Source organism: Pteropus alecto, unplaced genomic scaffold (genome assembly GCF_000325575.1).
Source record: "Pteropus alecto unplaced genomic scaffold, ASM32557v1 scaffold146, whole genome shotgun sequence".
NCBI classification, from domain to species: Eukaryota; Metazoa; Chordata; class Mammalia; order Chiroptera; family Pteropodidae; genus Pteropus; species Pteropus alecto.
The window spans coordinates 13,251,784-13,279,511 of NW_006442107.1; the positions used below are offsets into that span (position 1 = coordinate 13,251,784).

Genomic DNA, 27,728 nt, shown 5'->3' on the forward strand with positions numbered 1-27,728 from the left:
CAATGCCCATGACAGTAGATTGCTTTATTTTATTCTCTTTATCATAGGAAAAGATCATTCTTCTCTTTGACAAAATAGAAAATTTTAGCACTTTCTACCTCCAAATCCCTCATATTAAAGTGATTCTACCGCCAAAACTTTCAAGGTAGATGTGAATCTGGAATGTTTCTTTCAAAGAACTCTACACTGTGCTAAAACAATTTTTTTTTTTTTTTTAACTAGAAGAGATGCTCTACTAACCATTCTAGGGCTGATTTGGTTTCTGTTCCTTTCTAACAACGTTTAATTGACATTAATTTTCTAGAGTGCTAAATAATAAAATGGAATGGACAGAAATTTTTTTGTTCTTGTTTGTTTTCTAATTATTAGTATTTCTAATAATAACATTCTCCTTTTTCTTCTTAATATTATTTTCCCAACAATACAAAACATCTCTGTCTTTTTCTTGGAAGACTATAAGAATCTCATTCACAGTTTTCTTTAGGTTTCTGGGAGACTATTGTCCTGGCTGCTTAAAGAAGAGATTTGGGAATATTCAGCCTTTCTTTGAGGAAAGGGTGAATATTCAAATAACACAAAGACAGCTTTGCCATGCTGGGAATAACAAGCCCGAAAGTGCCAAGAATACAGTATGCTAACTTTGGGATGGCACAGTTTAGGTGTGACAAGAGAATATCAGGCCTAGAGAAAGCAAGAGTCATACAACTATAGCACAGTTCTATTAGCATAAAAACAATCACCTATAAAACTATTAGCATAGTTTTATTAGCATAAAAACAATTACCATGATCTTTGGTATTTGAAAGCTATCTTTAATATTAACTGCTTTCTATTATGTATATATGTAAAAGACTAGCCATCTAATGCACAATTCAGTCTTCTTCGCATACACAAATCTGTGGGATCCTCAACCCAAACCAGTACATTATCATCCTAGGCATAAACTCTATTAGTCCATACCTGCATTCAGTCAGTAAATATTCACTGAGTACCTAAAGAAGAGCAAGGGCTGGTGCTAGGATTAAGCTCAAGCTTAGTTTAGGGGGAGGGGATGGAAGGTGTGAGAGTAAGAAAATGAGGTACTCTGAACAATCCTGTAAAGAATCACAAATAACCCAGGGCAGTATAACATAGTAATAACAGATACAGTATGCTTAGTATGTGCCTGGTACTGTTCTAAGCCTTTTCCATATACCATATATTCTTTTCTTTCTTTTTTTTTTTTTTAAAAAAAAGTTTCATTGAGGTATTATTTAAATACTATCAAATTTAACCATCTTAAGTGTACAGTTTGATAAATAGTAATAAATCTGTTCAGCTATGAAAGCATGGACACACTCAGTTAAAAAAATTTTTTTGTCTTGGTATTAACTTATTTTTACAATCTAGTTTTAGAGTATTTCCTCACTCCAAAAAGTTTCCTCGTGCCCAGAGAGAAGATTTGTAGTCAACATCTTCTCTCTGACTGATCTGTTTCTATCCCACTCCAGCTCTATCTCTATAGTCTGGCCATTTCTAGTAATTTATCCCCATAAAAACTCTTTGTGATAGATACTACTTTTTGTAACTAATTTACAGATAAGGAAAATAAGCCATAGGGGACTTACATGACCTGCCAAGGTCACAACACTAGTATGTGATGGAATGAACATTCATGTCCAGATAATCTAATCCCAGAGTTTTCACCATTATGCTAGTACACTTCTGTAATGTATAGTATGAGAAGTCTGAGGAATTAAGAAATGGGAGAGATCACATCTGGCTATAGGATTAAGGAAGATATGATACAGGTGGTAGAATTTTGATAGGCATGAATAAGGAGCATGAAACTAGTGAAAGCGTTAAATTAAAAACCTCAAGGCTAAATATTTAGTGTATTCAGGAAATATTTATTGAACTCACTACGTCTTTGTACCTTGCTAATCACTTTAAATTATTTTAATGTGTTATCTCATTAATCCTTACAATAGTCCTTTATTGTCCTCATTTTATAGATAAGAAAGTGCAAACTGAAAAGGTCAAGCAGTATGTCCATCACTGCAGGGCTAGTAAGAGCACGGCTGGGTTATGAACGTAGCTGAGGTCTGTTTGAATGTGTGCTGCAAACTCTTAAACGTTGTGCTAGTTGGCCTCAAAAATAAAACAAAGCAGCAGTGATGACAATACAAAAATCAAATTGGTCTTTGGAGACAGAATTCAGAACAGAGAAAAACAAAGAGAATGGAGGCAGGTAAAACAGTTCATTACTACTATTATTGTCTAGGCAGACTCCTGGGGGATGGAAGTGGAAATTAAAATGAGCAAACAGTAACAGAAACAAGGAGAGGGATTTGTGGGAGAGATGAGAGGGGAGAAATGCCTGGTAGTGACAGAATAAATATCTTCTGAGTCATTATCACATCAGGCCTGAACATTAGTCTTATTTTTTCTATTTTGATACTTCTGTCAAAAGTTGAGACAGTTGACATTTGATGGGAACAATTTAAAGAAATTTTAACAGAGGGTCCAAGGACTTCTAATGGGACCCATGAATGTACTTCAGGAATGTATGGAATCTCTATGCCTTAGAGTAAGTTTATTCCTTTTTCTTAATTCTCTAAGCTCTATTCCTTATTCAGTTTCTAAAAAGTTATATATCAGCTTTTAATTACATCCATTCCTTCTACAGAATTTGATTTAATGTTTAGTATACCAATAGTTACATACAGTTATGCATATTCATAGAACTACACATTTCTCTATATTTATGCATACACACGCAGATAATATACACATTTTAAAAATAAAAGTGCTGGTAAGAATATTATCCATTAGGCTGATAAAGTTCATATATAAATGTATATATTTTTATATATGTAAATATATGTGAATATATTTATGTAAATAAACACACACATTTTTGCATACACAGATGGAATTGAACATAATGGATCACGTCCTATTTACATATAGCTGGGTCTGTTGTCTGCTCATCCATCAATCAATATCTCATGATAAGATAACTTCTTAGAATTCAATGTTTAGGAAAACTCTGTCTCTAGGCTCTTTGTTTTATTTTTCAATTTAAAAATAGCTGAGCTATATTATACATTCAGTTTAGTTTAAAGAATAAGTGATAAAGAAAATACCAGTGTGACTTCTTTTCAGATCAAGAAATAACATACTGGCAGCATTGCCACCTGGAAGCATCACCAATATCCATCCCAATTACAACTCTTCTCCCCTCTGAAACAGCAGAAGGCAGCCACTGTTCTCGTATTTATTCCTTTTCTATTCTTTATAGTTTTACCATTTACATATATATCCCCAAAATGTGACTTAGTTTTGTTGCTTTTCAACTTTATAAATATAGAAATATATTATATATATTCTTTTCAAGAATTCTGCTCAATATTATTTCTGTGAGATTTATCTGTGTTGATGTTTACATAGCTGCAGTTTGTTTTCTTTGCTATACAGCATTCTATGCTATGCATTTATGACTTTTTATTCATTCTACTACTGATGGACATTTGGAGTGTTTCTGGTTTGGGGCTATTAAGAATGGTGCTGTGGCAGAGGATGCTAGTTATCCACTCATGCACTCTTCCCTGCTTCCTGGGTATATAGCTAGATTATATTTCCCAATCCCCCTAGTAATTACGTATGATCAGGAGGAAAACTAATGGACATTGCATGTGCCAGTTCGGACTTGTCCTATACAAACCTTCCACATGTACTCTCCCATATCTTTCTTCCTCCTTGCAGACCTACTAACGCAGGGCCAACCAAAAGTTTCCTATAAAGGGTCAGACAGTATATATACTAGGCTTGGTGGGCCATCCAGCTCCTGTTGCAACTATTTGACTCTGTTGTTGTACATGAAAGCAGCTACAGACAATATGTAAAAAATGGAAATGGCTGTGTTCCAATAAAACTTATTTGCAAAAGCAAGCAGTGGTATGGATTTGGCCATGGACCAAGTTTGCCATCCCCTGTGTAATTGCAATGTTCAGGGTGAGCTTGGAAGACACAAAAAGATGACAAAGCCATCATTCTTTGGAGCAAAACTGCTGTCGCCCTGAACTCTTATCCTGGACCATTACATGAGAAAGAAAGAAACTTATTGTTCTTTAAACCATTGATTTTTTTCCCCTGTCCATTTGTTACCATAGTTTAGCCTACTCTAACTGAATACATAGCTATGAACACATTTGTAAGTTAATCATTGTATATATGAGATTCTCTCTATGTACACCTAGAAATGAATTGCTGGGATTCAGGGTATTTGTTCTTTATCTTTAATAAATAATGTCAAACTTTTTCAAAGCTGTTTTTGAAGTTACACTCTGACTATTTCAATAGGTACAGAAAAAAGATTTGATGAAATTCTACACTCACTATGAATAAGAACTATCAGAAAACAAGGTGGGAAATTTTATAACCTGATAAATAGCATTTACAAAAAATCTACAGCTAAAATCATACTTAAAGGTGAAAGACTATCTGCTTTCCCTGTGAGATCAGGGACAAGGCATAAAAGTCCACTTTTACCATTTTATTCTACATTGTAATGAAAGTCTTAGGCAGTATGAAATAAGGGTGAAAAAGCATAAAGATTAGAAAGAAAGTAGTTGTTATGGACTGAGTTATGTCCTCTCCCTGCCAAATTCATATGTTAAAGTTCTAACTCCCAGTTTACATCAGAATGTGACTGTATTTGGAGAGAAAGCTTTATAGAAGTACTTAAGATTAAATGAGGCCATACGGGTGGGCCCTAATCTAATACGACCGGTATCCTTATAAGAAGAGGGAGGTACACCAGGGATGGAAGCTCACAGAGAAAAGGACTTGTGAGGACACAACGAGTAAACAACCATCTCCAGGCCAAGGAGAGAGGCCTCAGTGGGGAACTGCTCGAAAGGAACATGAGGGAACTTTTGTGAATAATGGATTTGTACTACATCTTAACAGACTGGTGGTTACATGGATATATACAATTGTCAAAATTTATCAAACTGTACACTTAAGACCTATGCAATTTTATTGTATATAAATTAAATCTCAATTAGAATAAAAGGAAATGAAAAAAAAACCCAACAGTTTTCTTGACTTTTAAGGCAGTGCTATTTTTAAGACCTTACTCTGTTGATATCTCTTTGACATTATCAATCAATCACCATAAGGACTTTGAAGGGACAAGCACATATATTTCTTAAATCACTAAATCACTGCAGGCACTGAGGTCAAAAGGTTTAACTCATTAGATCTGTTCTGTGGGACAATGGGGCACAGACACAGAGAAAAATCAATATATATAATGTTATATTAATTCTCTCAATAAATATATAGTGAACATCTACCACATATTAATCAATGGTCTAGGAGATGGGGCTACAACAGTGAACATATGGGACACATACTTTAGTGGGAAAAATTTAAAATATAAAAAATATGTAAGTTATATAGTATTTTGAGGCTGGTTTAAGTGACATTATTCCGTACACAGCAACTTCAACTCTCAACGCTAATCTCTTGCATTTGAATTCCTTTTTTGAGTGGACTGGGCAGGACAATTTAATTTACATGTCTGGGTTTATTCATAGCTCTGTACTATGCCTGTGTCTGCGTTCTGTTGATAAAGCCATCAACTTTTAACAGATCTTTTAGTTCAGACTTCTAGGAATCAGAATAATATCTTGTGGTATCCTTACAAATGATTAAACATAAAATCATAATGATGATGCTAATAAAAAAAGAAACATAAATAAATACTCCTTAGAGGCAAGATGGAAATGGTTTTTGTACTTTTGATACTCTGACTTCTTTATTTCTTTAATCATGTCACCCACACTAGTCCATCATGGACTACAAAGAGCACCCACATCACTGCAAGCACAGGTTCACTTAGAGGAACAGCTAAGAGCTTCAGAGATTATTCTTCGATTCAGATGAGTCTAAAATAATCCTCTTCCAGTAAAAGAAAAATGTGTTTGGGAGCCCCTCAGGGAGCCTCTATCAGTGACAGCTGCTGAATGTTATCTAACCTAAAAAAACCCAAAGATAAAATGAAGGGCATGGTCAATACCATCAGGTAAATCCAAATTACTCTAGGTTCAGCCAGTCTTAAACTCAAAGTTTTAAGGAGATGCAGAGATCAATGAAAGAGAAACAAACAGGAAGTAGCTCTAAATGTAGTAGGGGGCTTTGGGATGGCTTTACAGCTTTATGTAGGAATGCGCAGTGACAAACACTGAGGTCTAACATTTCAGTTCTGGAACATGTGCGCTCAGTGGCCTCACAGCCTCTGCTAGTCCATTAGCATAACAGGATAAAAATGCCCTCAGCTTTTAGGGCTACTATGAAAGGGAATCAGTGATGGCTCAGGCAGGGAAGGTTCGAGGCAAGCTGGAAGAGAATAAAAACACCACTGAGTAGGGAGCAAAAAAGAGAAATGGAGACTGGGTATTTCCAGATTTCTGCCTTTAGCTTAAAAGTTGTTGACTCAAGTTTAGATTTTCCTAAGTAATGTCTCCTTGTTCCACATAACTCAATAAAAAGCAACTAAGATAGAGCATTCTAAGCACTGATGATTTAAAAACAATTTATATTTTAAGTGTAATTCTGACAACACCGTAGATATTTTTGCAATCACATGAGATAAGAATCAGGTCTTTCTTACATGTTTAATACCTATAAAGTTGACAGAATGGTGAGAGGGATAGAGACTGATTAATAAAGATTAAAGATTCTATGTAGTACTTAATAATTAAAGGACAACAAAAGAAAAAAAGAATATAAAACAGAAGAAAAGTATGTTAGAAAATTCAGACATGCTAAAGAGGGGAAAGCAATTAAGGAGACACTAAATCAAGCAGTGTAACTTAGGCACTTAGCGCTAGGTCATTGGCCTTATGATAAAAAGGTGTCCAAACCCTCTGCAGCACACCTTGGAAAGTCTGTCTCCTATTTGGTTGGGTGTCACAGCAAATGCCAATGCAATAACTTTGCCCTGTGCTAGAATTTGTGTATACCAGCAGGCTTATAAGCCAAATAACTCAAAGGGGCAACTTCAGCGATCCTAGTGATCAGGTATACCATCATTTTGTTAGTGGTTCCATATTAGAATAAAAGAAAAGAAATATACAAGACAGGCTTTCTTAAGAGTAGAAAAAAGATTAATTCCTATGAATACAGTACCTTAAAAATCTTTTGAAAAAATGAAAAAGTTTCAATTTTTCACATTATAACCACCTCGCCAAAAAAAAAAAAAAAAAAGAATAAAAGAAAAGAAAAGAAATAAAAACCTTAATGAAAAAAATAAAACCATAAGTGAAAACTGTTCCTGAAAACTTTGCAGAATTGTAACAGCTTTCTCTTGGTTAAATTGATTGCTATAGCAACATTATAAAATGACTATTAGGATTCATTGTGCACAACAGAAAGTGCTGAAATGTCAGCAGACTATACAGCAAAAAGTAATGGGTTCTGAACCCCTGTTAGTCAAAAATGATTTTGTTTCAAATTAGAAATTGATTTTTTTTGGACACAAGCCCTTTCCAGGCTTCCGGCTTCTGTAGCTGGGCCCGGGAGAGATTAACCTCCACCACAGCAAGGGCTGGCCTGATGATACCTTTCTCAAAGTACCTTTTCAATGTGGCTGTGGTCTTAACCAGTAACACAAGTTATCTGTCCCTTTGCTATTACACTATATATTTTTTCATTTTGTCATTTTATTTTAGTGCTGACACACAACACAAATTTGTTGACAAGTTAACAGAAGACTATGTTAAGCCTTGCAGTGTAACCACCATACCAATTTTGACTGGTTCTCCACTCTCCAAAGTGCAATGAGTAGAATGCAGGAAGCCAAGGTAAGAGTTTCCCATTTCCGAAGGACTACTAACAGAAAGTAAAGAAGATTCTATCTCAGACACTAAGTCTCCTCAATTTCATTTTTGTTCTTAGTAGTAAAGTCCTTTTTGGCTCTTTGTTTCTTGTACATCTTTTCTGTACAATGAAACTCAGACTTGTTCCATTCTGCCCCAAAATCTTTTCCTTAATAATTCCAGGAGAGATTAAGTCAAAGCCACCTCAGAAACAACCAGAAAACAATTAAATTGAACTGCTCCACTTAACGTTTCACACATTTATAATTTATTTAAAAAAATCTATAACATATACAATAGGAAGAATTACCAGCACTTAAGATGGTTAGACAATATGTGCTTAAGACTTATGAGGTTTCTTTTAGCCACAATGTAGAATTATTCATGATCTTTCTTCCACCTTCTCCATATTTTCAGTTAATTGAAGATTAACCGTAGTTGTTAGGGTTTACTTTCCCGGCAGAGATTTATGTTCAATTTCTTGTCACTTTACTCACTTGTAACATTATTTTATGTCTATGACCACACTTATTGCTGACTAATTCTTACAGTTTTCTGCTTTCAAAAGAGGAATGAATTGGATAGTTTCTCACTGAGTATTCTAAGAGAAATGCTGATGTAACTCACTGATCTAAATGTGCTACCGATGATCTTGCAGGCACATGTCAGTTTGTAATAGACTTAACTCTTGCTCTGGCCTGTAGGGAATCATCTGGAGTTCATGGTTAGCAGCCACCAGCAACTACCTGCCTCCAACAGCTTCTCTTTTTGCTACTATAGATGTTAAGCTTACCTGTTTCTTCCTTTTGACATGTCCACAGGGTATCATCTTCCATATGTGACTGAAATCCAACTGTCTTCTTCTCCCTTCTATTCTCTCCACTGTTGGTGGACTCTTGGTACTTTTTGATGGATGACGATGTTCCAAGCAGCCAGCCATCACATTTAGACTTCGACAAACTGAAAAAGATAAATATAAATGAGCTGCAGAGAGCATAGAAGGGGTACAGATCACACAAAGGCATATAAATTCAGCATAAGTTAAAATGCAATTCATGTAAAAACTTTCTTTTTCTTCTCATTTTTTATTGAGGTATAATTTAAATAATTTACTGAAGGTCTATTTTGTGTCCTGCCATAACAATTTTGGAGAAGAAATGGTCTTTATCCTCAAAAAGCCTCTATCCGGAGTTAGGAAAATGAGACTCAGACCCATGAAATTGCTAATAAAGCCAAAGAGTATGACTAAGAACCAGAATATCCATAGAAGTAAAAAGTATGCTAAAACAAGACCTGCATAACTAAAATGTTTCCAAGTACTAAAAATGAACAGAGATTAAAATATCACCAATTTGCTTCAAAATGCATTTGTTTCTCATTTTCAATTGTTATAGTATTTATTATGTACACAGAGTATATAGGGAGTAGTGCAATAGTGCATGCGAAGTGGTCTTTGTCCTTATATAATTTCATTATAAAGTAGAAAAGGAAACATGGAATAAAAGGAATTTTAATAAAAATAAACACACGTACACATGCTTTTCTCTCTAATAAACTGTGTTCCCACCTTAGCACATTTCCTCTTATAATATTTCATTTTTTAGAAGGCAATGTTCTGATAATGTATCCCTTACTATTCCACCAGCCTCTTTCTTCTAATTTAAGTTCACCATAGACTCATGACACTTCAGTTTTGTCTTTTCCATGCCCGTAAACAATGTGAAAATTAAAGTGAAGAAAAAGAAGACTTTTACTCAAAAGGTAAGATTTTAAAAATTAAGATGCTTAAATTCCCCAGAAACAGAGGTAATCTCTAGACAAGAAAGAGTTGACCATTACTGGATCCATTACTAATCCCACATGGCCCTGGACCAGAATTCAAATCATGTAAACCCACCAAAATCTCTGGGCTTCTGTTTGTATTGATCAGAACTTTTAATTTATTAATAAATTACAATGTTTGCTTACATTGTAATTTATTAATAAAAACCAAGAAATTAAATGGCTTTATATTCAGAGTGATATAAAGAAACAAAAAGTATCAGCAATATCGGTAGCAGTATGGCTTTATATGGACATAATGCAATGTATTACATTTATATATTTTAAAAAAATTTTTTTTATCAGAACCCAGGGATTATTTTCCTTTGTGACCTCATCAGTGGATGTGTTTCTTAGCTCATATCACTTTTATCCATGGGATAGGAAAATAGGAGAATAAAACTACCTCATTGTGATTATAAGATAAATGTACCTGAACCCAGAAGCCCCCAAACCAGGCAAATCCAACAACTATACCCGTCTTGTTCTTAAAGAAAAGTTAATATGACCAAGACTACTTGCTGTCCCCAAATTCATTCATTCTCAGCTCAGGTGAGCTCCCTATACCAACCAGTGCTGATCACTCCCAACACTGATTGCTTCCTGATTCTTTACCCCATTTTATACAGAAGCTTATCTGTACTTTTATTCCTAACATCATCCTAGTAATTCTCTATGTCAAGAGGGACGTGGTTTCTAATTTCCCTGAAATAAAGACAACCATATAAAATTTTCTTCTTTCATTTGCATTTATTTCCATCTTTATCCACCTACTAGTCCTCTCAATATCTCAGAAAAAAATCATACCTTTTATTCATACTCTTGATACCATTTTGACCCATGCCCGCTGTGACTATAGCCTGCCAATCACCTCTTTTTCTTATAACTTACAAACTCCTCCTCTTCTCAACTGGATTCTTTCCTAGGATTACAAGCAAGATCAGACTTTCTATTAAAAATAAAAACCCGAACCTAAAACCAAAATCACTTTTCTTAAGTGGGAAAATATAATAATACTCAGTGTCAGCAAGGGTGTGAAACAAGAGCATTTTAATACAGGACTGGAGGAACTATAAATTGGTATAGCCCTTTTGTGGGTGATTTGTCAATACAAAATAAAAACACACTTATCCTCCCAACAATTCTACTTTTAAGAAGTTATCCTATAGATTTACATAATCAATAACATGAAAATATTTAAAGATGGTCATTGCACGATTATTTAATAGTGAAAAACAAGGCAAATATTCAATAGGAGAATAAGCAAACAAACTATAATATATCCACCATAACAAATAATATTTAGCCATTAAAATGAATTAGGTATGTAGTTCTCGACACTATTGTGAAGAAACTTCATGACATATTATAAAGTAAAACAAATAAGCGGTATGTAATAATAGAATGTATAATATGATATTATTTTTATAAAAATAAAAATATAAATTTTTTTTTAAGTTTTGGATGGATAAAAACCACACCAAAGAAGTAAAAATAGAGTAACTGACGGAAAGACTTTTATAATTAAATTTATATATTTATGAATGCTTTGTTTCATAGGCATGTGCTTTTGTAATTAAAAAACCAAAAACTTTCACCATCTTTTTTACATTACCATCTTTTCCTTCCTTTCTCTGTCAAACTTCTAGGAAAAAAACTGTTTTAACAGACATACCTCCAAAACTATTTTTTAAAGAACAAATGTAATGGCCTTTTCTCTTTCAACAATCTTGCTTGTTACTAGGCCACTTCTCAGAAATTGACTTCATAATATATCATCTTGATTATTTACCTAGTTTTAGGAGGCTTCTACTCAGATTCCTTTACTGGGAACTTTTCTACTTCCTACCCCCTAAATGAAGACATTTCTGAAGATTCTGTCCTGGTCTTTCTTCTCTTCCCTCTTAGTAATTTCTCATTGGCCTTTGCCACACCACTGCATCTTCAATTACAATTTCTAAATAGATTCATCTAGTCCACAGTACTGTTCAAAACCACTGATGTGATCAAATACCTGCTGAAAAGCTGAGAAGGGATGTCTTGCCATACCTCCCAAACCAACTTTTAAAGCAATGTATTATCATTATCTTTAAACTAATTCCCCCACCTGTTTCCATTCTCATTTGAGGATATCACCATTCTCCCTGTCATTCACATGAAAAACTTCAGTTGTTTCAACTTCTAGTTTCCATATTTCTGTTTAATAAACTGACAAATCAATCATTCATTTATCTGTTCATCAGCCATTTATTGAGGATATACTCTATGGCGAGATAATTTGCTATGGAGCTGGGATGGGCAAACATGGAAACAAATATTGAGTACTTGATTTATGCTAGGTGCTGGGTATACAAACATAGGTTCCTTTTCTAAAAGTGATTTTAATGGTGGAGACAGAGATGGAAACAGATCGTTTAAAATATATGATAAATGCTTTAACTCAGGAAAACACAAGTTGTTACAGGACTAGAAAAGTAGAGCACTTAACTCTGTCTGTATAACTGAAGGGAAATTCTTGAAGCATTCAAACTAAATCTTGGCAGTTAAGCAAAAGATAAGAAGGATGGAAGGATGAAAGGCAGAAGAAAACAATATTAGTAAATATATCAACTAGTAAAACTTCATCATATATTTTGGACAAGTTAAAAAGTTTGCTATTGTTATAGCATAAAGTGTGGGGAATAGGGGAGAAGTGGAAGGTGAAGCAGGACAGATAAAGGTGGTTCAGATCATAAAAGATTTGGTTTCCTGTGTCAAGGGCTTGAACTCTATCTTGTAGGCAAGGCAGAGTCACTGAAGGGCTGTAAGTGGAAAAATGACATGATCCAACTTGAATTTATGAAAAATTACTCTGGCACCATTTTGAGAACAGATTGCAAAAAGTTGGATGAGTCAAAAGGCTGCTGAAACAGCTCTGATGAAAGATGATGAGGGTCTGAAATAGAGAAGCAATCGAAGGGATGAAAACGATAGAGCTTTAAAAACACAATTAGTATTTAAAATTGGCAGAACCTGAGGAGCGTTTGAATGCGAAAAGTAAGAGAGAAATGAAATTGAGGATGATTGGCAGAATTCTGGGTAGATAAGCAATATAGAGAAGAAGGTTCGGGGAGGGTAGAAGAAATTAAATGTAACTTGAGGTGCCTCTGCAACATTTGGGAAGATATTTCAAGAAAGCAATTGGATCAATAACTGTCACTTTCTGCTAGTTGGCTGACTGACTTTAGAGTGGTGGGGCTGAGAGAGACAGAACTGAGGAAGTATATGCTTCGCTTTCAATTTTCTTGATGAAGGATAAGGTAAAGTCATTCCTATAAGTGAAAGAAATGGGTATTGAGAAAGGTGAAGATTTGGAGTATGTATTGAGGGAATTCAAGATAAAAATGACCCAAAACAAGAAACCAACTGTTCTGCAATGCTGAATGCCTAACAATCAGAAATCATAAATGTATGTCAGGGTTCAGGTGCACAGATGTGAAAACAGAGAAAGTAGACTGAGAGCTTGCCCCAGGATTAGGATTTTCTTGGGAGGGTGCAGCAGACACAAAGTCAATTCAAGGTTCAAGCTCCAGCACCTTACACAAGTACAGTCCCCAGTCTGAAAGTCCTTCCCACCAGGCATAGGGTCTGATATTCTGTGCTACACTGCCCTCTATGGATCAGACTCTAATACGCCATGATCATATTAATTTTTAGGGTATGATGTGAGATTGAGATCAAGGTTCTTTTTTTTTTTTCTTCCATATCTATATCCAGTATATCCAGAATTATTTATTTAACAGACATGCCTTTTCCACAGAATTGCTTGGTACCTTTGTCAAAAAACAACTGAACATATGAGTATGAGGGTCTATTTCTGGATTCTCTTCTCCTCTACTGATCTATTTATCTGTCTTAAGATGACTACCACCCTGTATTGATTATATAACTTTGATTTACATACCTAAAATTAAGTAGCATAAGTCATTCAATTTATTCTTCAAAATTGCAAAGACCGACTTTGCTATTCTAGGCCCTTTACATTTCCATATAAATTTCAGAATGTTTGCCAATTTCTGTAACAGTTTGCTGGTATTTTGAATGAACTGGCATTGAATCTCAGCTTCAATTTGGAAAAAATTGATATCTTAACAATACTGAGTGTTCTAATCCAAGAACATGGTATATCTCTCTTTCCATTATATAAGTTTTCTTAAATTTGTATAACAGTATTTTATAATTATTAATGTAAATATTTTATACATTTTTGTTAAATTATTTCTAGGCATTTGATGGTTTTAATTGCTACTGTAAATACTTTCTTTTATACTCTAGTTGCTTTTTTAATTTATTGCTATAGGACAGCTAACTGCTATACATAGAAATAAAACGTACTTTTATATGTCGAACTTGAACTTGAATTCTCTGTTAAGTTCACTTCAGAATTTTAGTAGCTGTTTCTGTAGATTCTTTAGGATATTTCTATGTAGAGAGTCATGTTATTTGATAATAAAGATAGTTTTACTTATTTCTTTTGAATATTTTTCATGCTTGATCATACTAGCTAGGATCTCCACTACAATGTGGGATAGAAGTGGTAACAGTGGACATCCTTGTTCTTGAAAGTGTTAATCATTAAAGAGATGTATCTTTGTTCATATCCTCTATGAGATTTCTAATTTGATGAGGGGTCATTTTTTTCCCCTATAATGAATGAGCTTTGGAAGAGTTATGTTAAATGTTTATTTTGCATCTGCCTGAGATGATGTTTTTCTTTATTGTGTTAATATGGCAGATTGTGTTTTAAATGTAACCTAACTTTGTATTCTGAGATAAATTCTACTCATTCAAGCTGGATTACCCTTTTTATATATTTGTGGAGTTAATTTGCTAATATTTTGTTAAGCAACTTTTTGTTTTGCATTTATGTTCATGAGGAAGATTGGTCTGTCATTTTCTTCTAATGCTTTTACCTTGTTTAGGTCTTATAAAAGGAGTTGGGAAAAGTTCTTTCTTCTTCTAGTACAGTGGTTCTCAAGTAGGGTAGAAGGAGAGAATTTTGCCACACGGGACATTTAGCATTGTCTGGAGAATTTTTTTTATTGTCACAGTTTCGGGTGTGTGTTCTATTAGCCTCTATGGGTAGAAGACCGAGATGCTGTCTTTATACAATGCACATCTAACACAGCATAGAACAGTATCCCCACAAGTAAAGAATTATCTGGTCCAAAATATCAATAGTGCCAAGGCTGAGAAACTCTGTACTAGTCTCTGAAAGATCTGTGTAAGACTGATATTACTTCTTTTTTTAGATATTGGGTAGAATTCACAAGACTGATATTATTTCTTCTTTAGATATTGAGCAGAATTTTCATAGGTCTGTAGTTTAATTTTGGGGAAGTTTCTTAATTCGAAAATTAAATTTCTTTAACAGAAAGAGGGCTATTCAGATTTTCTACTATTTTTTAGGTATAATTTTTGGTACATGGCCAATTTCAAGGAATTTATATCATTTAATTTGTCAAATGTACGTGCAAAAAATTATTCATTAATGTTCCTTAATTATATTTTTAAAATATTGTTAGAATCTATGGTGATATCTTCTTTTTCTTTTTTTCCCACCTTTATCCCCGCTCCCCCCAACCCCCGCCCACCACCACCACTTCCACCACTGACCTATGGATGTTGCCGTTTGAACTGGATCTCTGAAGGCGGGGCCTGTCACCCCCCGGCGCACTCGGGGGGCCTGGTGCACCGGGGGTATGGTCCATGGCTCCACTTGGGGCGCAAACCCAGGACCTTCTGCGTGTAAAGCAGATGTGCTAACCACTACAATATGGAGCCATCACCGATATCTTCTTTTTCTTTCCTGATATTGATAGCTTGTTTTTCTCTCTATTGTATGTTGATCATCTTGAAAAAGTTTATTAATTTTACTTACATTTTCTAAGAATTAGCTTTTAGCTTTGTAGATTTTTCTCTATTACTGACTTTCTTTTTAACTGCAAGACTTACCAAAAAGTGGGTGCTACAAGGTTCAAAGCAGAATGGAAATATAAAAATACTACAAATTGGGTAATGCTTAGAGAAATTAGTGGTCTGATACAGAATGGAGAGATATTGTTAATGTCCCAGACTTCAGCTGAGACACCAGAAAGTCCACATCCTAGACAAAGGCTTACTGTAGACCAGGGGCCATGGACAGGTACTGGTCCCTGGGCCATGGACAGGTACTGGTCCGTGGTCTATTAGGAACCGGGCCACACAACACCACACAGCAGGAGGAGAGTGGCAGATGAGCCAGAGAAGCTTCCTTCGTATTTTCAGTCACTCCCCAGTGCTAGCATCACAGCCTCAGCTCTACCTCAGATGATCAGGCATTAGATTCTTATAGGAGCACCGGTCCCTGGTGCCAAAAAGGTTGGGAACTGCTGTTGTAGACCTCTAACAAAGCATAAAATCAAGCTATGACAAATATACAGGGAGGAAAGAGTTTGGACATTGTATATTATAAATTTAGACAAGTTTGGGAGACAATTTGGGCTTTTCAGAGATCTGCCCTCACAAATCATTAACCAAACTTATCCAAGTTTAAGATGACTAGTAGGTAATTAAATTGCTGGGAAGTATAAAAATCAACGCTTTTCAGAGAATGATAATAAAATCCACTTCTCTAGATTTATCAGCCATGATATCAAGGATGCAATACAAATTGCCAGACACAAGAAGAAAGGAAATGTGACCCATAGCTAAAGAAAAAAAAAAATCAGTCAATTAAAATCAACCAAAAGATGTCCCAAATGTTGGACTTAGCAGGTAGAAACTTTACTTAAATCAGCTATTATAAATATGTTGGCTACAGAAGAAGCCACCTCTAGACCAGTAGGAGAGGCAGAGACATGGAATGGGCTAGTCCCACACCTACAAGTTGTAGTTAAAAATTGAGAGGGCTATCTTGGCTGCAGAAGTACCCCCAGCAGAGTGAGGGGTCCCAGCCCCACATCAGTCTCTCCAGTCCAGTGTTCCATAACATCTGCTCTGAAAAGTGGAGATTGTGGCTGAGTGAGTTAGAGAGCCGCTGGAGTCCCAGGTGTTCCTCTTAAGGACCTGCAAGAACTTACTTATTGGCAGACTGACTTGCTCTGAGCTCCAATGCTAGGTCAGCTGCTTGAAAAGTTTCAGGGACATACACAGAGGAGCTAGGTTGTCTGGCTTCAGAGTAAGGACTGAAAGAGCATCTTTCTCCCAGATAGAGGTGATAGTAGAATCCATTGCTTCTTTGTTGAACTCTTCCCACTCCTGGCATGTGCACTCAGGTGGCCTCCATGTCTGGGTTTCCATCATCCTGGCTAACACTGATCACCCTGCCATGGTGATTCCTTGAGACCCTGCCATACCAAACTTGTGGTTCCACTCAAGCTGTTTCTGGTGGCTTTTCCATACAAATGGCCTGTCTTGGCTCATGATGCAGACTTTCCTAAAATCTCTTGAAGGTTCACAAAACTCAAACAAGCAAGCATCTGGCCATGGGATGCCCCATATCTCTCACAGAGCAGTCCTAAGCCTGGCACAAGCAGCAGCCAGCCTTAGTTCAGGTCTTGGCCTTTCTACACACCTCTAACCTCAGTGTGGGTCGTGGCCATCTGTGGATTTCTGGGTGGATTATGCCAAGTAACCCTGGAAATGGCACAGGCTGCAGCTGAATCTGGCCTGTGGCAGGGCCCCTCCAACAGGCCCGGGGCCAGCACACCTGGTAGATGGCTTCAGACCCAGCCAGAGCAGCACCCAGGGCTATATGTGAAGAGAACATACCCAAAGGGAAGACTGGGCAGGAACAAGAGTCCTGATAAAGTGAATCCTGCTCTGTAGGGTCAGCCCCTCACTGGCCAGTCCTTACAATCAATCAGCCTGTGGGTCAGTCACTCCCACTGATGTGCAAATACCAACCAAGACCTCTAGTACAGTAGGAGGGCACACACAACCCATATAAAGGACATACCTGGAGTTCCCAGTTCAGGTGACCAAGGAAGACTGTGCCACTGGGCCCCACAGCATACCTATTACATAAGACCACTCTAATACTGAGAGACTTAAGAGCCCTGCCTAATGCATAGAAAAAGACACAGGGAGAGAGACAAAATGGGGTGACAAAGAAGTATGTCCTACATGAAAGAAGAGAACACAGCTCCAGAAAAAGAACTAAACAAAATGGAAACAAACAATCTACCAGATACAGAGTTCAAAATGCTGGTTATAAGGATGCTCAATGAACTTAGGGGAAGAGTACATGAACTCAGTGAGAACTTTAAGAAAGAGATAGAAAATATAAAAATGGAGATAAAATACATAGAAAAGAACCAGTCAGAAATAAAGAATACAATAACTGAAATGAAAAGTATATTAGAAGGACTAACAGAAGATGAGATGAAGCAGAGAATCGATAGCAGAAAATACCCAATCAGAAGAGCAAAATGGAAAAAGAATTTAAAAAATGAGGAAAGTTTATGGGACCTCTGGGACAACATCAAGCGTACTAACATCTGCATCATAGGGATACCAGAGGGAGAAAACAGAGCAAAAGGGACTGAACATCTATTTGAAGAAATAATGATAGAACACTTCCCTAACCTGGTGAAGGAAATAGACATACAAGCCCAGGAAGCTCAGAGAATTCCAAGTAAGATAAACCCAAAGAGGCCCACATCAGGACACATCATAATTAAAATGCCAAAAGTTAAAGACAAAGAGAGAATCTCAAAACCAGCAAGAGAAAAACAGTTAGTTACCTACAAGGGAGCTCCCATAAGACTATTAGTTGATTTCTCAACAGAAACTTTACAGGCCAGAAGGGATTAGAAGAAAATATTCAATGTGATGAAAAGCAAGGACCTATAACAAGATTACTCTATCCAGCAAAGCTATCATTTAGAATCAAAGGACAGATAAATTGCTTCGCAGACAAGAAAAAGCTAAAGGAGTTCATCGACACCAAACCAGTATTACAAGAAATGTTAGAGTGACTTCTTAAAGAAGGAGAAAGGAGAAAAAAGATAAAAAATATGAATAATAAAATGTCAATAACTACATATCTATCAATAATTATTTTAAATGTAGATGGATTAACTGCTCCAATCAAAAGATAGGGTAGATAAATGGGTAAAAAAACAAGACCCTTACACATATGCTGCCTACAAGAGACTCATTTTAGATCTAAAGACACACACAGACTGAGAGTAAAGAAATGAAAAAGGTATTTCAGGAAAATGGAAACAAACAAACAAATAAAAAGCCAGGTTAGCAATACTTATACCAGACAAAACAGACTTTAAAATAAAGGCTGTAAAAAGAGACAAAGAAGAACCGAGTAATCCCACTTCTGAGTATTTATACAGACAAACTCAAAACAGTACTTCGAAGGGACATGTGAATCCATAAGTTCATCACAGCATTATTTACAATAGCCAGGATACTTGGATGTCTATTAACAGATGAAGAAATAAAGAAGAGGTGATGGATATACAATGTCCATAAAAAAGGAATGAACTCTTGCCATCTGCAACAACATAGATGGGCCTAGAGGGTATTGTGCTGAGTGAAGTAAGTCAGACAGAGAAAGACAAATTCCATATGATTTCACTTACATGTGGAACCTAAAAAACAAAACAAACAAACAAAACAAAAACACACTCGTAGAGAAAACATTTTGATGGATGCCACATTGGAGGGGGATTGAGGGTAGGTGGGTGAAAAAGGAAGGGATTAAGAAATACACATTGGTAGTTACAAAACAGTCACGGGATGTAAAGTATAGCATAAGGAATATAGTCAATAATGTTGTAATAACTATGTATGGTGTCAGATGGGTACTAGACTTATTGGGGTGATCATTTGATAAGTTATATAAATGTCTAATCACCATGTTGTATACCTGAAACTAATATAATATTGTATGTTAACTGTATTTGAAAACTGAAGTTATTAAAAAGTTGATAGACATAAATAAAAATATGCTCTTAATGAATGAACAGATAGGCACTCTCAACAGAGAGAAAAACTCTAAAAAAAAAAAACAAGATAGACATTCTAGAGCTGAAAATTACAATGATTGAAATCAAAATAGGAAAACAAAGATAAAAGATCAAAGAATAGGTGAATTTTCTGGCAGAATTGACAGAAATGACCCAATTTAAAGAACACAGAGAAAAATTCTAAGGAAAAATGATCAAAGTTCCAGGGATCTTAGAGAAAATATTAAGCTGTCTAACAAACATAATTAAAGTTGCAGAAAGAGACGAGATTGAGAATGAGGTAGAAAAATATGAAAAAATATATTTTAAAGAATGGCAGAATATTTCCCAGATTTGATGAAAAACTTTGACTAACAGATCACAGTTAAACTGTTGAAAACTAAAGATAAAGAGAATCTTGAAAATGAGATAATGTCAATTACAAAGAGAAGAGTAATGATATTTACAGTTAACTTCTCATCAGAACAATGAAGCCCAGGAGATAGTGGAACAAAATCTTTAAAGTGCTGAAAGAAAAAAATTGTCTTCCTAGAATTCTGTATCTCATGGTAATATCCTTCAAAAACAAAGGACAAACAACATTTTCAGATAAACAGAAACAGGGAAAGTTTATTGTTAGCAGACTTGCACTACAAGAAATAAAAAGAGGTTTCTCAGGTTGAAGGAAAATTACACTAGATGGAAATCCGAATCTATAGAAAGAAATGAAGAGCATCAGAAATAGCACATATGTTAATGAATATAAGAGTCTGTATTTCTTATTCTTCTCTTAATATTATTAGAAGATATATGAATGTTTAAAGCAAAAGCAATAACATTACGGGATGGTAAATACACAACAGAAAAGTTCTTATATTCTACATAAAATGACACAATGTTAGTACCACATAGACTTTACTAAATTAAGGAAGCATATTTAACTCCTATAGAAATCACTAAAAATGCAAAGAGGTATAGCTAATGAAATAATAAAGGAATTAAAACAGAAAACTGAAAAAAATTTTTTTATTATTTGGCTCCATCCCCCCAAATAAAGTCAGAGAAGGGGAAACAGAGGAACAAAGAACAGATAGGATTAATAGAAAGAGGGGAAAAAAAAGGAAACTGTTAGACCTAAATACAACAATATCAACAATTAAATTAAATTGAAATGAATTAAACACTCAAATCAAATGAAAGAGATTGCCAGACTAGAGAAATGCAGAACGCAAACCATATGTTGTTTACAAGAGTCACATTTTAAGAGAATAAATAAGTTGACATAAAAGGACAGAAGGAGATACGCCATGCAAGCAGTATAGATGGAAGACTGGAGTGGTTATATAATATCAAATAAATTAGATGCTAAGAAAAAGAGTACTATCAGACATAAAGAGAAATATTTCATCGTGATAAAAATACTTCATCGTGATTAAAAGAGAAAATCATCAGACACACATAATAATCCTAAATACATATGCATCTAAAACAGAGTTTCAAAATAAACATAATAAAACTGATAAGACTAAAAGAAAAAGCAGAGAAATTCACCCTAATATCTAAAGATTTTAGTATCCCCTTGTTATCGATTGATAGAAAAAACCCTCAAAATTCAGTATGCTACAGAAGAATTGAACAACACTATGAATCAAGTGGATTTAATTGACATGAACAGAACATTACACCCAACAGCAGAATATATATTTTAAAAGTATGTGGGAATATAGACCAAAATAGATGTGTTGAGCCATAAAATAAATTTCAACATATTTCGAAATAATGAAAAGTTATAGAGTATATAATCTGACTAAGATAGAGTTAAATTAAAAGTAAAAAACAAGATACCTAGAAAAATCTCAAGTATTTGGAAGATATGTAACATATTTCTAAATAACCCACAGGTCAAGAAAGAAATCAAAAGAGAAATTAGTTAATACTTTGAAATGAATGATAACAAAAATACAACATATCAAGATTTGAGCGGTACAGAAATAGTACTTAGAGGGAAAATAACAAATGCCTATATTAGAAAAGAAGCGAAGTTTAAAACCAATTATATAATATTCCATCTTATAAAGCTACGAAGAAAAGAACTAGATATAAAGTAAGTAGAAGGAAACAATAGAGTAGAAATTCATGAAACAGACAAACAGAAATATAAAAGAAACACAAAATTTGGCCCTTTGAAAATATTAATAAAATTTGTTAAACCTCTACCATGACAAACTAAGAAAAAGAGAAAACTCAATTTATGAATATCGGGAATCAGAGAGAGGGTATCACTAGATTCTACAGATAGTATATTCAGAATATTTTATGAACAACTTTATGCCACTATATTCAGTAAGTGAGATGAAATAAAATATACACATTTCTTGAAAAATATAACTTGTTAAAACTGAATCAAGAAGAAACAAAATATATAAATATCCTATTTATTAAAGAAACTGAATTCTTAATCAAAGTATTCCCACAAAGACAAGTGATAAGATGGGTAAGTTTTATCCTATTTAAGGAAGAAATATTACTAATCTTACACAAGCTTTCAGTAAATGGAAGAAGAAAGGGGCACTTCAACTCATTTTTGTGTTACTGTGTGATACCAAAACCTTATTAAGTTATTACAATATAAAAATATTACAAACTAGTACCCCTCATGAACATGGACAGAAGAATTCTCAACAAAATATCAGCAAATCAAATATAGCAATATATAAAGCTACTGCTACCATCATGGACAAATGAGTATTTTCCTTGAGAACAAAGCAAGGATGTTTTTCTAACCACTTCTATTGTATTGGAAGTTCTTGCCAATGCAATAAGTTGAGATAAGAAACGAAAGGCAAAAAATTTGGAAAAGCACATATAAAACTATTATTCACAAATGTAACTATGAAATTGAAAATCCTAAAGAATTTATATAAAAAAAAAAAGAAACAAACGAACAACCCACCCTGCTTGAATATTAGCAAGATTGTAGTATACAAGGTAAATATTCAAAAGTAAATACTCTTTCTATATACCACCAACAAATTCAATGAAAAATGTGCAAGGCTGTCACATGGAAACTACACGGTATTATGGAGTTATATTTAAAAAGATCTAAATAAATGTAGAGACATACTATGTTCAGGAAATCTAAAATAATATTTTTAGGATAATTCTTCCAAATTTATCTAATCATAATTCCACTTCTTTAATAGAAATTGATAAACTGAATCTAAAATATATGAACTTAGAATAGCTAAAAGAATTTTTAATAAGAAAAACAGTTGAATTTAATATTTACCACAAAGCTAAAGTAATCCAGGCTGCATGACATTGATATAACATGTAGATTGATACACCAGAAATCCATAAATGTGTGTGTGTGTGTGTGTGTGTGTGTGTGTATTTCCAACTGACTTTTGAAAAGACATCAGTCAATTCAATGAAGAAAAACTTTTTTCAACAAATGGTACAGGATAATTGGATATCAGTATAGAAAAAGAATGAACCTTGAATCTTACCTCACACTACACACAAAAATTTATTTGAAATGAATCATAGACTTAAATGTAAAAGTTAAAACTATACAACTCCTATAAGAAAACATAAGAGCATATCTTTTTAACCTGCATCAGTAAAAAGTCTTGTTCTTCAAAAACGCCATTAAGGAAATAAAAAGTAAGGTGACACACCGAGAGAAAATATTCACAATACATACACACACATATATATACATATACATATATACACAAATATGTAAATATAAATATTGAAGGTTTTGTGTCCAAAATATGAACTCTAATGTTTATAGCAGCTCAGTTTTTTTCTCCTGCCCAAATCAGGAAACAATCTAAATATCCATCAACAAATGAATTGATAAACAACTTATGGTATATTTATATAATGAACTACTACTCAAGAATAAAAAAGTAATGAACTAATAAAACATGGAGTAAGATGCATAAATCTTCAAAACATATGGTGAGTGAAAGATGTCAAATGCGCACATACACTATGATTTCATTTATATGAAGAGTTAGAACATGCAAAAGTATCTTACATGAGAAAAATCAGATTAATGGTTGCCTGGCCCAGAAGTTTGTGGGGGGAGGAGGAGGCTTACTGCAAAGTGGTACAAAGTGAATTCTGGGCTGATGGATACTTTCTATATTAATTGGGGTATTAGTTACACAGATATATTCATTTGTTAAAACACATCAAACTTGATGTATGCATTATATTAAATGTAAATTTCAGTGAAGCTGACTGAAAAACAACCTTGAAGAAAACAGCAGAAAAAAATTATTAAAGAAATTTTTACATACACTGAGATGTATCAAAATTAATAATTACATGTTATTTCCAGAAGTACATAAAACCAGAGACTATATTAAAGAAACTTTCACTGACCATGTACTTTGTAACCATTCATTCACTGTGCGAGGCACCATAAAGTCAAAACTTAATTGTCAGATGACCAGTTTTTCTTATTACTTCATACGGTCCAGATAAAAATATATAAAATTCAGCAGAAGAAAAGAGGCTAAACTCATGGCATTTAAGACTGCCACACTGGGTGTTACTCTTAAGTCACTCTTAAGTTCCTAAGATTTTATTGAACAATATATCTCCATATTTTATTGGATAGAAATAATAAAATACCAGATGGGAAGCTTTGAGTAGCCCTGATTTAGGATTTAGGAACTGAAAAACATTTTCAATTCTTCAAGTTCCATAAAATTCTAATAATCCAAAGCTGCTTAAACTTTTCCTTCTATTTTGCCCAAAATTTCTATCGCGATAGTCTGTCTGAGATTGAATGGCAAAAATTAAATGTCATTCAGGACCAATTGAATACCATTTGTATTTGCATTCTTTAAAAAGTAGAAAAACATTAACCTTTTGTTTTATTGAATTAAAATGCCACGGAAATGCTGATGTAGTCTTGGGAGACTGGAATACTTTTACAAAGAAGAATAGCTGTCATTTATTAAACACAAAGAACGCTTACTTGATAGGATGCCTTCTGACAAAAAGCAGATTGGTATTCTCATCATAGAAAAGGCATTATAAAAAAATTCTAGCCTAGACCTCTGAGATTTGAATAATTTAAAGCTGCATTTGGTGCAATTTGAATTTTTCTTTAGGGAGGCAAAGTTAAATACCTTTAATTTGTTCTAATTATTTCAAATTTGCAAGTTAATTATGGCTGATCATTAAATAACAAAAAGGACTATCATCTCCATAGAGTTTTACCTCCTACCCTCTGCATTACTTAAGCTAGATTTTAGTATGCATGAATTAACTTTCTAAATAATCACACGGTTTGACTAAATGGCTCAGTAAAATGAGCTCTGATCCTCAGAATAAGCATTAATGGACATTAGAAATGCTACTGGGAGTCATGTTACTTACATTGTAAGTATTTTTAATGGGGCCTTATTTACTAATTTTTATGTACTGTTCAAGTTAGAACACCATATATATACATATTATTTCGCTTTACTGGAGGAAAAGTCCAATCTTTGAGACAATAAAAACAAATGTCTATTTAACACTAACTAAATTCATTTCGAAGTTATTCAAGAATGTGGTAATAGATTTTAACTTATTTTAGCTGTTCATCTCAATGAATCAATCTAGTAAAAATGGTCTGTAAATGAAATATGATGGATCCACTGATGTGCTAAGTGATTCACGTAGCAAAAGGCGGTCCAGTAAACTAGTATTTAAATTCCACCTGCTACTTTGAAAGAAAGAATTCATGGTTTCTTGTGTTGGGAGTTTCCAGTTACCATTCCTGTGTATACTTGGCTACCAATGAATGTGAAGCCAGATGGCACATAACCCTATTGCTTAGAGCTCTTAAAAATTATTTTCTTAAGCATCTCAACTAAATCTTAATAGTCTCCAGAGATGGACCTGTCAATCAGAACAAAATATTCTGGAGTTTAAAGAATAAAATTTCAAAAATGAAATATTCTATATACTGTCAGACCTTACTATTTTCCCACTCTAAGATCTTCAGTATAAATTTTATTTCCATATATCCAATAAATATTATCTGAGAACCTATGATATGTCAATTCTGTGTTTGGGCATGGACGTACACAAAAGAATAAGTGATTACCTTTGAATATTTACAGGGAAACAAGAAGAAATAGCTAGCTCAACAATGAATACAAAATGTGGCAGGTGTTATGATGGCAATATAAGCAAAGTGCTATAGGGAGTTGATACACTTGATACACGTAACAGGAAGCTTGCAAGATGAGAAGGGAGGGTTAGGTAGAGTAAGTCAGCAAAAAGACATGATAATAACAACTTACTAGCATATGCTAGTAAGAAGCTTGCAAGATGAGAACGGAGGGTTAGGTAGAATAAGTCAGCAAAAAGAATGATAAGAACAACTTACTAGCATATGCTATGCAAAAGGCACTGGCATGGTCCCTGGCTCCAAAAGATGTGGCCACCTCAGTAAAGAATTTACTTTGGAAGTATGCCAAATCCTTTAGGAGTACTGGATAGAATAATGGTCTCAGGGAGACAATAGGTACTTCAGGCAAAAAGACCTAATTTAGATATGCATGGCAGGAGAAAAAGAGGAGTCTGATCCTGAGGGGTAGTTAGGGGGCAGTATAGTAACATAGAATATTATTAGCTTTGATGTCAGACAGAACTGATTACTGTATAACTATTTATAAGTTCTGATAGCTGTAATTTCTTAAGCAAGTTACTTAACCTCTCTGAGCCTCATTTCCTTATTTATAAAATGAGATTAATAATAGTATGTAACTCATAGGGTTGCTGTGAAGATTAAATTAATTAACATATGTATGATATGCAAAAGAGTTCCTAGCACATAAATACTACCTAAATGTTAGTTCTATTATTATCACTACTTACTATTTATTATTTTTATTATTAAATGAGGCAACATCGAGGAGACTTAGAGCGACATCCAGCACATAGTAGGTGTTCAATATGTTATTACTGACTAGCTGACCAGATGGATGGTATAATTGCTGAGAATTACAGAGACAGAGTAGGTCACTGGGACAGGGGGGAGAGAATTGGATTGGATCTGAAGACCTTGAATTTGAGGGACCTGTAAATCATTTGGGCTAGGTAATATTATCATGCAGTTACAAGGCAGGTTTTGACCTCAGGAGGGAAAAGCTGAGACCTGAGATAAAGATTTTAGACTTGCTGACATAGAGATATGGTCTAAAGTCATGGGAATGAACTAAATTCCCACAGAGAGAAGTCTATTGAGAAGAGGGAAGAGGACAGAATTACCAATATTTAACAGTAGGCAGAGGCAAAGAAGCAGTAAAATACTTTGGAGGGAGGAAAAGCAAAAGCCAGGGAAGAAAGCAGAGAAAGAAGAAGTTTCAGGAAAAGAAGGAAATGAAAGACATATCAGAAAGGTTAGCTGTGTCACTTACTATTGAGAAGATGAGGACTGAAAAAAAAAAAAAAACACAAAAAGATTTGGGAATTAGGAGGATACATGTGCCCATAAGGTACATGGCTCCAGCTGCGTGATACAGTAGAGGAGGAATAATTGGAAGATAAGTGGAAGCAGAGAAAACGTAGACTATGCTCTCAAGAAAATCAAAAAATATATATAGAGCAGTAGTTCAATAGCAAGGCAAAAAGGCAAAGATGAGGGTGTGTGTGTGTATGATGCGTTGTTTTATTTTTTAAGGTGAAGAATCTTTGAGCATATAGAAAAAGAGCATGAAGATGTTTAAAAAGAGGTATTGATGCAGAGAAACTGTTGAGAAAGCAGGAAGGAAATGTGAATAAAGCACTCGTGCAAGAGACATTTGGATTTGAGATCTCTATGGCACCTCTAAGCAGTAATGCCTGACAGGCACTTTAAAATATGAACTCTGGAGAGAGGTCAGTGCTTCACACAAAGATGTGATCTCATCATATAATTAGAAATTAGGGCAGAACTCATATTTTTAGTGAAGGTACACTTTATACTTGAAGATGTCACTAGATATTAATTTGCTCCCATACCAAAGAAAATGTAGGTGGAATTTCATTAATTATA

General features: G+C 34.5%; 1 protein-coding gene across 5 annotated transcripts in view; it reads right to left on the bottom strand.

The window, feature by feature from the left end:
* Positions 1–27,728, bottom strand: part of KIAA1328 (KIAA1328 ortholog) — a 228,696-nt gene that overhangs the window by 28,637 nt on the left and 172,331 nt on the right. For all 5 annotated transcript variants that reach the window (XM_025038649.1, XM_025038648.1, XM_025038652.1 and 2 more), the window contains one exon: positions 8,662–8,828. In XM_025038649.1, the coding sequence (XP_024894417.1) occupies positions 8,662–8,828 (167 nt within the window). The remainder of the gene's footprint in view (positions 1–8,661; positions 8,829–27,728) is intronic.